This window comes from Aedes aegypti, chromosome 3 (assembly GCF_002204515.2).
Source record: "Aedes aegypti strain LVP_AGWG chromosome 3, AaegL5.0 Primary Assembly, whole genome shotgun sequence".
Lineage (NCBI taxonomy): Eukaryota > Metazoa > Arthropoda > Insecta > Diptera > Culicidae > Aedes > Aedes aegypti.
Genome location: NC_035109.1, coordinates 317516862 through 317529101, shown reverse-complemented (window position 1 = coordinate 317529101; position 12240 = coordinate 317516862). Strand labels below are relative to the sequence as shown.

Below are 12240 nucleotides of genomic sequence, written 5' to 3'. Positions count from 1 at the left end.
CTATTCTGTTATTCCTCATTGATTTACGTTTTCCTTTAGAGATTTCTCAAGATATTCCCTTATGATAGATTCTGACACTTTTCTTAAAATTCTCCCATCATTTACTCCATAAACTCTTTACACAGTCCTTCCTGAAATGCCATTTATTAAACATTTGCAAAAGGAAATTCTTTCTGAAGTGCAAGCTGAGAACTCCTCCAAGGACTTTTCTGAAGTTTACTCCAGAAATTTCTCTTATTTACTTTCTGGAATTCTTACACAATTGCTGAAGATACAGAAAAAGTTCTTCAAGAATCGTCTCACGAGATTTTCAAGAACATGATCAGTAATTTCATTAATAATATTTCCGAGCATTGGATGTTTTTTAGACATTTCTCTTGAATCAGCATTGCTTCTTGGATTAAACTGGAAAGTTCTGCGAGCAATATTTTTGTGATTGCAGAGCAGTATTCTCCAAGAATTTCTCCCTCCTGTACCCTAAAGGACTTCCTTAAAAGTTCATTTCGAAATGGTAGCAGATATTTTTGCAATTCTTAGGAATTCCTTCGGCCTAAAATCATGAAAAACAACCATAAGAACATTTTCATATACTCCTTCATGTATTACATTTATCTATTTAATTTTAGAAATTATAATAAAACACTCGTTTTTGAATATTCAAACGGAAATTCTTCCAAGGATACTTTAGGTATGGTTTAAGGATTTTTTTAGGATTGAGAGTAATTTATCCATTCTCCAAAAAAAATAACACAAACAAAAAATTCAGGAATCCAAAGGAAATTTCTGAAAATTTTACTGCTCAGATTGCTCAAATTACTACAAGAAATATTTGTACAGAAATTTCTGTACAAATTCTTGGTGTAAATCCTAGAGTTTTTATTTTTATAGTTTCCTAAACTTTTATTTTCCTTAAATTGTAAGAAATGTGAAGAAATCCTTGCATGGGCGTAGCCAGAGGAGGCAGGGAGAGGCCGTTACCTCTCCCCCTGGCCGATGGAAAAAACAGGTAGTTTGCTTACAAAGACTGTTTTCGGCATTAATATTTCTGAAAAATCGTCAGGATAATATTAATAAATGAATAATTCTTGGAGTCCAGTTTGAAACCAGCCTTCTGCCAGCTAAAGATATATTTTAAAACCTCCAAAGAATTGCCATTCCGCTAAAATTATCTCTAGTATTTATATTTATACAATATTGATTTAGGTTGTTCAAATTGAACACAAACTTTTCCACGAGTGCCAACCGTTGTTTGTTTGGTTGTCTCGCAGGAAACCACAGTAAAGGTGCACCCTTAAAATACTTCACACAAATCTTCATCATTTCGGTGTAGGCAATTCACCAAATAAATATACTAAATCAGACAGTTGATAGCCGTATGTTATATATAAACATATTTCAGAAAATTTGTAGAGTACCCATGCATAATTTAGACCAAGTACAACCTTACTTAACTGTTGGTGGTCTTTGTGTTATATAAACTATATAACATATTTTAGCGTGACGAAATCACGACCGTACATTTCTAGGCATAGTCAGATCATTTTTACAAAAATTGGCAGCAGCCTGGCTGCTTGTTGATTTCCAATTCGCATCCCCCAGGCAGTATGTCTAACTATAGAAGATCCTATAAAAAATCTTATATAGAGTTCAAAAGGGTTATGCCAAGGATCTGCCTAGTAATCTTAAATTGAAATAATCCACATATTCTCCAGGAGCTCTTTCTGGGATCTATCTAGATAGATTTCTTCCGATTCTTCAAGGATTTTCTTTAGAAATCTCTCCAGGGTAAATTTCCAGAAAAAGTTCCTTTGAGTACCTCGAATTTCTCCAATCAATCGTAAGCAGTACCTCATGGTATGTTTTGGAATGTTCAATCAATTGGTTCAAGTGTTCTAGCAATGAGCTGACTTAGGGATTTTCACAATTCATGCATCCTCTCATGAACTTTGGTCAGTAGTTCCACCCGGAATTCAATTGGGAATTATATATTTTTAGGAACCACTTTAAGAGTTTTTTTTAATTTATTTTGAAAATTTACATATTTTAGTTATAATTATAATTATATTATATTTTTTATTAGGAATTGCTCTTGATAATTCGTTAACTGCTTCAAGTATCCCTCCAAAAAAAATCCTAATCTGACACTAGCTCTGGAAATCCTTGATGAAATTCAACCTTAGACAAAACGAAAAACATTTAAGAGATATCGCTGAGAACTCCGAAAACATTTTCAGATATTCTAACAGTAGCTGTGCTTACTTTCCTTCTGGAATTCTTACACCAAATCATTCTGAGAAATTCCACCAAAAATTGCTAAGACTATCAAAGGATTCCTACATAAATCATAACAGGAATTTTTCAAAGAATCCCCAAGAGTTTACTCCAGTTTCTTCAAAGTAGTTTGATTTTTAAGGTTTTTCGATATTATCCTTGAAGTTCTCTTAGAAATACTTATTAAGCTTCTGCAATAAAGTTTACAGAATATCTCCAGTTATTTAAAAAAAAAATCTAAATAATAATTATTATTATTCACTTTTATGCTGAGAATTCCTTCCCGGATTATTTAAGATATTTATCCATGTAATTCATAACAATGCAGAAAATTCTCAAATAGATTTTTCTTAGAATTTCTAGGAATATTTTCTGGAGTTCTGTTGAGGACTTCCAAAAAGTTCGCTGAAGTTCCAAGGAAGGCTTCGGAAAAGTAATTTAAGAAATTAATTAGAAGTACCTCATGTAATAAACGTTATTTGAAACGTGATATTATTACACCACATTGATCGTACTTCGCGTATCACATTGATCTGTCCAGGAATTATTCCTGCGATTTCCGTAGAATAAAGTTTTATGGTTTTTTTCATAATTCCTCCAAATATGTATACAGCAATTCTTCCAAGGATGCGTTAGAAATAATTTCAGTGATTTTTTCAGGGTTCTATCTAATGATCCAGATTCTACCTGTGAATACCTCTGAGAACTCAAAAAAAACCTCTTAAGAATTCAAAAGATTTGTTTAATATATTGTTTCTTGGATTGCTCAAGTTCCTGCTAGAGCTATGGGAAAAAAATCTTAAGAAATCCTTGGAGGACTTCCTGAAGGAAGTATGCACCTATTTCTACAAGGAATTTCTAAGTTAAACCTAAAAGGATTTTCGAAGAATTCTAAGAAATATTTTTGCAGAAATCTCTGGTTGAAAATCTAAAGTAATCTTTTCAGTACAAACAGGGATTCCAAGACGAGCTCCTGCGGAATTAATTGTTACTATTTTAGAAAAGTTTCTAAACGAATGTGTAGAAATTCCCATTTATAAATCTCTGTAGGCATTTTGATGACAGGAAAAAATCTTAGATTATTGATGTAGGTTTTGGTGCTAATTTTTAAAGAATCCTAAAAGGTAAGCCATGAAGATTTTTCTTGGAAAAAGTGAACAAATTTTTGGAGTTTTTCATAGTGACATCTCTTAAAGAAATTCTGATGAAATAATTGTTGTTAAGGAAAGAAATCGATGAAAGGACCCTCAATACCATTCATGGAATAATAATGGCAGAGTCCCATAAAAATTACAAAAAAAAAATATTGGGGATACCTCAAGAAGAAAATTAAATGTAATTTCAAAGAATTCCTAAAAAAAATATATTTGATTCCTGCTTCATCTATTTATTCATCCTTCTGCTAGATCTATTTATTCATCCGAATCGTTTTAAAAACTAAATGATAAATATAATGTCTCGTATAAATTAAGCTTTCATGCATCCAATTTGGCCAGGAATCATTTGGTCGCTCTTATAAAAAATCTATGTGATTCATGATGATTGGCTTTTCAGTCTTGACAAAATTAAAAAAAAAACTGTTATTTTATTTTGTCCAACGTTTAGATCCGTTTGGGACCTTCTTCAGAGACAGAATTGTTACAGTTTTCTTGTGCAGTGTGGTTCGGTTGAACCTGTAACTGTCTGGTGGATCGATTCTTTCTACTGAACCATACTGGACAAGAAAACTGCAACAATTGAGTCCCTGAGGAAGGTCCCAAATGGACCGAAACGTTGAACAAAAAAAAATAAAATAACAGTTTTCAATTTTGTCAAGACTAAAAAGCCAATCCATCATCAACAAGAAACTACAGTCGACCAACTAACGATCTATGTAGTTCGTCAGTTTAGCAATCGGATTTGAAAATGTGACCGTAACTGGTTCTGGTGATCTATATTAACCAAAGCGATTTCTATTGCGAAAACAAGGTTCCGATATTTTTCATATATAATATGGATTTTCCGTTTCTGTAGTAAATGGAGGGATTTCCAAACATTTGAAAAAAAAAAAGTTTTTCTTAGGCTGGCTAAAACAGGTACTCCTACCCAAGTTGTGCCGGGAAACGTTGTACAGCTATATAGTAGACTATTTGATAAGTTTTTCAGAACTTCTATGCAAAATGACAGTTTAGATTACTTAAAATTTTTACTATGTAGTTTCTCAGTGATTTTTTTAAGTTTTCGCACGCATAAGCATCCTGGAAATACTCGAATTTCTTCTAGTATTTTCTTGTCATCATTAATGTTTGCATCATACCAGTGATATGACACAAATAATAAAATGGCTATGCCCACTGTGCCAGGTTTTCAAGATAATTCAAAAAATCACGACGATCAGATAATCCTCTTATGAATGATATGATGAAGGAAGAAACGGGGACAACCGTACTAACCGTCTCATTATAGAGGGCAAAAGTTTAAATCGTTGGGAGTGGCGTTGCTAAGAAATTTAATGCGCACTCCATTGTCGCTGGTGCTCTTTTTTCCTGGGATGGGACACAGGTGTTTCTTCCTTATATCCTGGTTCGGAAGCCTAGGCTAAAGCGCTGTTACTCGCTCTCTGTAACGAAAAGAGAATGTTAAGATTAATTTTTGCAATTTCTCATCGTAATAGGCTGTTTTTCATCACGCCAATCTGTCATGAAACGGCCTACTTTCCTGCACTGAAGTATGGAGTGCGGGAATAGTCATTACCTAACTGAAACCAGTGCTGTAATGATTCATTACGCAACGCTTTCTCATTACGCAACTGTTTTGAGTTGCGTAATGAATCATTACCCAACATTTTTTCAGAAATTGTAAAATAAAGGTGAATGCATTCTGATATAATTTCTGATACCCTCAAGTGGTCTTCTACGAAATTGCAAAAAATGTTGTACGTAACTTGTTGCAGAACTCGATTTTTACAGCATTCGTCGTAATTATCCTACTCGGCAAGCCTCGTAGGATAAATTTACGACTCGTGCTGTAAAAATCATCATTCTGCAACTTGTTCCGTAAACTACTATTGTCCACCCTTTTCCTGTTATTGCAAAACGTATCATACCACAACGATATTCGCAAATCATAGATGGATAAGTAGCCCGTTTATTGATTGTGACAACAGCAACTGTTTAGTCTGGCTGGATCAAGTTTTTTTTATGTAGAAAAAAAAGTGTAACTGATGTGAAAGCTTATATTGTCGGCTTTGCAGCTAGCAATCACACTAATGAAACGTTTTATATAATAAAAGAATATATATGAAAGATCTATCCAAATTAGGAGTTGTCAAATGGCTGCATTCGGCTCAGCATCACACGCATTAGGACCTTGAGAGTTCCATCGGCTTAAAAAGGCGGATAATCACTTCAAGGTTTACATTATTTGTCAGCTTTACATCTTCATATCTCACATACTAATTCCAAATTTAAACTGTTAACTCAAGACGATTCTAAACAATGTAGCCGGTTGCACTTCCGATCAACTCACGGTACTAACAAACAACTTAAGTGAGACAAAAATTCATTTCGTCAAGCACTATTTGTAAAACACAAATGGAAGGATCGTTAACCGCACTCATCAAACCTTAAATAAGTTTTGTAAAACTCTACATTTGAATCGGTCGTTTCGTGATTCTGCCAGCCGAAATGAAAATTTACTCGGAGCGAAAAAACGTGACAGAAAATTTAAACCACGTCAGCTTGCTCGCGTGGCTTGCTGCGATCTCTATTAATCGACTTTTTCCGGGATAACTTTAAAAGGTATTTGTGAATAAAGCGATGATGTAATAATTCTGGGAAGATCTGTATGAAATTATTGTACAATCCTACGATTTTGTGCAACAAACAACTTAAGGTGTTCCCAAGTGCCCAACTGGCGAGGGCAAAATTGCCAATTAATGGGATCTAATCGCAGATTTCTCCCATTATAGATTTTGTTCAAGCTGATATAGGCCCGTAACGCAGCCTTTACACTGTATCTAGACGCGTTATGATTTCTACTTTGCTCACCGTGAAAAAAAGAGTAGGATGAATATCCTTCGTTTTGCATGAAATTCTCGAATTAACTATCAACTCTTGAGATCGATACCCTCCCTGGCTACGCACATATTCAAACATAACAGTCGCAAAATCTAAGTTCCGTATTGTATAATTCACGGTACCTATCCAACTGACCGACTTATCTTTCAAATCAAAGCTCCCAATTGATAGGAGTAATTATGCGCTCATAATCTCTCTCCGCCCACGCTTACACTAGCGCAAATTCTCGACCGCAAACTAAATCTGCTTCAAATTCTCAAGCTTTCCGGACCGCAAAATCGCTCGCACAAACACATCGCCCGGAGCCGGAAAATCGTAATAAATTCAAACGACAAATTGAAGAAAAACTAAACCCATGGAAAATCCGAGATCCAAAGCAGAAGCTTTCCCCCCCTTACAACTTACTTTCATCGTCGACGTCGACGACGACGTCGCTGCTGGTCGAAAACACTCTCCATTCCTTTACCCATGGCCGCCAGCTCCGGTCGGTAAAAAGTGCATTCCCACCGAATTCGAGTCACCCTTCGGCATAATTTCTACTTCGCGAGTGCCGTCGTCGTCCTCGTTTGGGGTGTTTGTGGGTGACACTTTGTCTGAAAATATTTATGTGACCCCGCTCTCCCTCTCATGAGCATTTCCTCGGTGCTTACGAGGGAGCAAGTTCGTAATGTAGTTATGTGTCACCATTTTCGGGAGGACCATAAATTTTGCCATCGTAGCATTCCACATTCTCCGCAGAAGCATACGTGCTGTATCTATGGAAGAAGCTACACGTTAAACGTGATTCAGACAAACAGTGCTGAGATCACACAGGACTGATGTTTTCAGAAAATATCTAGTTTCCCCCTGTACAGGATTATATAGCCGTATCGGTAAATGTGTCTCTATTCAGTAAGACCAAGCTGAGGGTCGTGAGTTCGAATCCCGCCGGTCGAAGATCTTTTCGTAATGGGCAGTTTCTCGACTTCCATAGAGTATCTTTATACCTTCCATACGATTTCCGAATGCAAAAAGTGGCAAAAAGTACAGACAACAACCTTTCGAACATTCAGTTTCTCTCGCCGGCCACCGAGCGACGACACTAATGTGTGTATTCCACTCACTGATCGCGCTACGCGGGATTCTCAAATTTCTCAAACTTCCAACACAAGCGCATGGAAGAATGGTAGTCTTGAACTGTCAAACCGTATGGAAAATAATGAAAAACGTAAATTACTAGCAATTAGGAAACTGGATCGAAAAAGTAGTGATTAGAAATCAAGCGTAATGTGAATACATAACTATTTGTATTTGGTGCTTCCTTTGCTTCAGAATTTCGTTTTAACAACCACTGAAAAAGAGCCATCTATTGCCTTTTCAGTTTTGAATATCGCCCTATTGGCAAAGAAAGCTCTTAGCTAATAATTGGGGAAGGACACATAAGGACATTTAGCTGAAAAGCAGGCTTTGTTCCAGTGGGGACGTTCTACTCTCCTCAAAAGAGAAATGGAAACACTTTTGATTTCCTTCAAATCCATAAATTTCTCCCATATAATCTAAGTTGATGAAATTTCACTGGCAACTTCATTAAAATCTGAAATGCCACTAAATTTAAATACAGAAGCTTCCAGTAAGCAGCTGGCTTACCATTTTTCCATTATCCCACATTAAATCAGATTAGCCAGATTTCGCCAGTATGTTCTAAATTGAATTTTCCAATTTCCAGTGGAAAATCACTTTCATCCCCAACGAAATCAACAGCAGCCCCCGATTTGCATAAAATTACAATTCAAATTTTGTCTTTTTTCGATTCAATAAAAAAAAATTCCACCCTTCACGGCGATAAATTTAACCCATCATCATGCACTGATGCGTGCGACGACGACAACACCTCCACATCGATGACTTTATTTGTCATCGTGACACCCCCACTTCCCCTACTTTTCTCCGCATGGTCGGCTCTAATTTCGGGGATGATCGTAGGCTCATATGGATTTGATTCGATCAGCGTCGCGGAAAAATGCTGCCATTTTTTTTTTCGTGCGCCGCCAAGTAACCGTAAAAAAAGCCGTTTACCAGCGAGAGCAACGGCAACGACCCACAGCCGGATGGCAATTTACATAACAATCAACAGAACGACATTGACTTGACTTGACGCTCGTCGCGAGTAGCTCTGATGCGTCTCCTCCCTCGGGGTCATGTTTGCTCTTGTCAATAGAATTTTGAGGGCACGGTGATCTTTAAATCGTTATTATAAGAAAAAGAATATCCATTAAATTTTTGGTGCCTGGGTTTGACTCCAGGATCTTCGTAATTTTCTTGACTTCTGAGCATAAAGTATCATCGTACCAGATACCTGATTTCTAATGGGAAAATGGCAAATTTGGTCTAGCAAGCTCTCAGTTAATATCTGTGCTCATAACAACACTGGCTGAGAAGTAGGCTCTGTCCCAGTTTGGACGTAATGCCATAAAGAAAAAAAGCCGATTTGTTCAGAATTTTACTCCAACATGTGCTAATAACGGTCTGAAAAGCACCGTGCGACCGATTTGCGTCATGGCTCATCTGGCCCGGAAGCCAAATTCCCACAACCCCTTTCCACGAATCGCCAAGAAACCGACAAGACAATGTCAGCAGAATGACAAAAAAAAGGAGGCACCGCGCCGAGGACGAAATTATGAATAAAATTATATCCACATCCGGAGAAAATCGTTGTCGCTCTATTGTTTCAGCCAGTCGTCGTTTTCGTTTGCCGCCGCCGTAACGATGCTTCCGCCATTTCAATATTATATTAATGTTTCTTTTTTGCTGCTACTTGGCGACCGGGTAAACGGAGGAAAAAAGTTTAATCCTCCCATCAAGGCCGGAAGCCTTCAAAGATGGCCTCTTGTCATCGTCTCCGCACCAACATGGATTGATGGTTTCTTCGCTATCTACCCCCCAATTCTTGTAATAATAACGATTGTGTTTGTAGATTTTGAACCGCAACTCAAAACTAATGAGCGTCATTTCGGTTTTTTTTTTCCATTTGCAGAATGTCCGCCCGCGATGGACGGCATGGAGCGATTTGCCTGCCCGACGCCAGACCGGCAAGGTCGGTATCGATGTATAGACGACCACGTGCTCTGCGACGGTTTCATCGACTGTCCGGAGGGCGAGGACGAGGACCGGCAAGCGTGTATGTTCTACAAAACGGTAAGTTTCGCTCGTGATCATGGGAACAATGCTTTTTTTTCATATCATGAGCTATGTTGTTGTATTCACCAAAATGGTTTTGGTAACGAATTTGACGAAAAGCGCCGACAATTTTTGTTGCATAGGATTCATCGAATGTAGCGCGGTTGTTGCACCATGGCCAGATTTCATTGAACGGGTGCGCAGAAAATAAAATTGTGGTTGAACACTAACAAAAAAAAGTCACCGAATAACTAAAGTTTATGCATTAATGATTATTTTCAATTCTTCTTTCATTTACTCTGGGATTCTTTCGGAAGTTTATTTAAGATTATATATTGAATTACTTTAGGATTCTTCAAGAAATTCCACAGCTCTCTGGGATTCTTCTGAAAATCATCTTGAGATTCATGGAAAAGTCTTCCTGAGATTCTTCCTAAAACCCCTCATCAATTTTTCAGTAAACTTCTCTGGAATTATCCCAAAAATATCTGAAGTTCTTTCGGTAATCCTCATGGAATGAATTCCTTCTGAAATTGGTCAGGAAATCCCTCTGTAGTTCTTTCATAAACCTATCTCGTTCAAAAATCCTTTCTGGATTATTCCGGAAATGTTTCTTGAATGTCTCTTGCAATATCTTAATGATACTACAAAAAATCTTTCAGAGAATCTTCCAAGAATTCCTGTGAGATTCTTCAGAAAAACTCCTCTGGTATTCCTTCAGAAATCTTTCGGAAATTGCTCTTAATTTCTTTCGGAAATCCTTCTGAAACTATTATAGTTATCCAGTGCTGTCATGGTAAATTCGGAACAGGCTACCCAAAATTTTGAATTTTTACTCCCCTCGTATTGGTGCGCTCTTATAAACATTGTCACAAAGGTGCGTCACAAAGTACTGAAATGCTGTTTAAATTAGTAAAATTAAATAATTGTAATTTAAAGATATCGCCCTCATGACAAAATTGAAATTTTTTCATTAAAAAAAGCGCTTTGCACTGAGCACTCAGTCCACTGCCGAAGCTTTTGTTAAACGTGCTGTAGATGATATTTTCTCAATTAACTAAAAAATTTATAAATTGATGAATTAGAAAACTATGTAATATGTGTTCTTTTAATGATACGCATTAATAGTTCTCAATTTTAAAGTGGTCTTCAATGCCGTTTACTAGACAAGATTTATGTATATTTAACAGAAGCTTTCCGCTCATGTTATTAATTACCAAGCGTACTTCTGTCACTCTTATTAATCTAATAAGGTACCGTGGGGTAAGTGGATACAGAAAAATCAATAGTTAGCTTCATTGTTATGTACAGCTAACGTGAATAATGTAACTCAAACTTTTTTCTGTGGATAACAAATAAGGGACTATTATTCTTCAAATCGTCATTTATTCCGATTTTTCTGATTGTTATGTATTGAGTATGAAAGACTTAAAAATTGTGCCAAATGGTCCACTTGTTCCACCATGGTGGGGTAAGTGGATCACCATTAAAAAAAATCTGTTCTCGAAACAAATTTAGTGTGATTATGTTTAATAAGAATCATATAACCCTCGTTTTTGTTATTAGTGCTAGTAATGTTACATTTTAATACTTTAAAATTAAAAAGTATCCTTATTTAATCAAAATATAATAAAAAGTATGTATATATTAGCTCGTACTAATTTGAACAAAAAAAAATACATTGTAAGTAGAAAAATTTGGAGAAAATTCATCCATTTATACAGAAGTATTGTAAGATAATTCCTAGCGATATTTTCGAAAAACACTCTTGGTTTAAAAATATTAGTTACATTTACTTTTGAATAAAAAACTGAAATCGTTCTATTTTATTTATGAATATATGTGTATCATCTGTCTAGAACAATTTATATGGTCAAATAAGGTACGATACTATGCTTTTGATTGGAAAACTAGTATATTTTGCTCTTTTACAACTCAACTTAGATAAACCACGAAAAGTTTCGTGTGAATTTTGAAATTATTATTCTTTTCATATATGTTTATACCAGAAAGGTTAAAAAAACTTTAATTCAAGGATTAATTCAAATTTTCTATGGTCAATTTGACAAATTCAAGCTGGGAATGGAACAAAATAAAGGAAAGCAACATTTGCGGATATGAAAGCTTATTAAAATTCTCGTAAGCAGTCTGCCAATAAATGATTATTATTCTTGATCCACTTACCCCACCCCATTAAGAAGTAGGGGTAAGTGTAACATGTCCAATATATTTGTATTTATTTATAAAAATGACATATTTTTCATTGTGATTCATTTAATTAGAACTGAAATGCTCACCATGTGTCGAAAAAAATAATAGAATTCGTTTTTAGAAAGAGATACAAAGGATTTTTGATTGATGGAAAACAATTTTCAAATTAATTACTTTTTGCAGCTAACAAACTTGCTTGTGTTAGTGTAGTACCAGTTTTGCAATAGTATCAGTGTGGGCGTAAAAACATAACCTAAAACGAAGCAATGGTGCGAAAACATTCAACATATTCAAGTATTTATGCTTTATATTGACAAATGATCCACTTACCCCACTGATACACTTCCCCCACTGTACCTTAACAATTTTACCTACTTACCATTGATTTGACTCTTGAAAAGGCCTTCTGCGATGTGCTGATTTGACTCTTTTATTTGTTGATGTTTTTTTAAGTGTGGAATACATTATTTTAATCTAAAAAGCCCTTGTCGCAGGTTTTCATTAATTCTAAATATATTTTAAATATAATAAAACCTACAAGCTG

At 35.7% G+C, this 12240-nt stretch overlaps 1 protein-coding gene across 1 annotated transcript in view; it reads left to right on the top strand.

The window, feature by feature from the left end:
* Nucleotides 1-12240, top strand: part of LOC110677938 (CCR4-NOT transcription complex subunit 3-like) — a 256294-nt gene that overhangs the window by 220125 nt on the left and 23929 nt on the right. The window contains exon 2 of the mRNA XM_021849979.1: nucleotides 9343-9503. Within this exon, the coding sequence (XP_021705671.1) occupies nucleotides 9343-9503 (161 nt within the window). The remainder of the gene's footprint in view (nucleotides 1-9342; nucleotides 9504-12240) is intronic.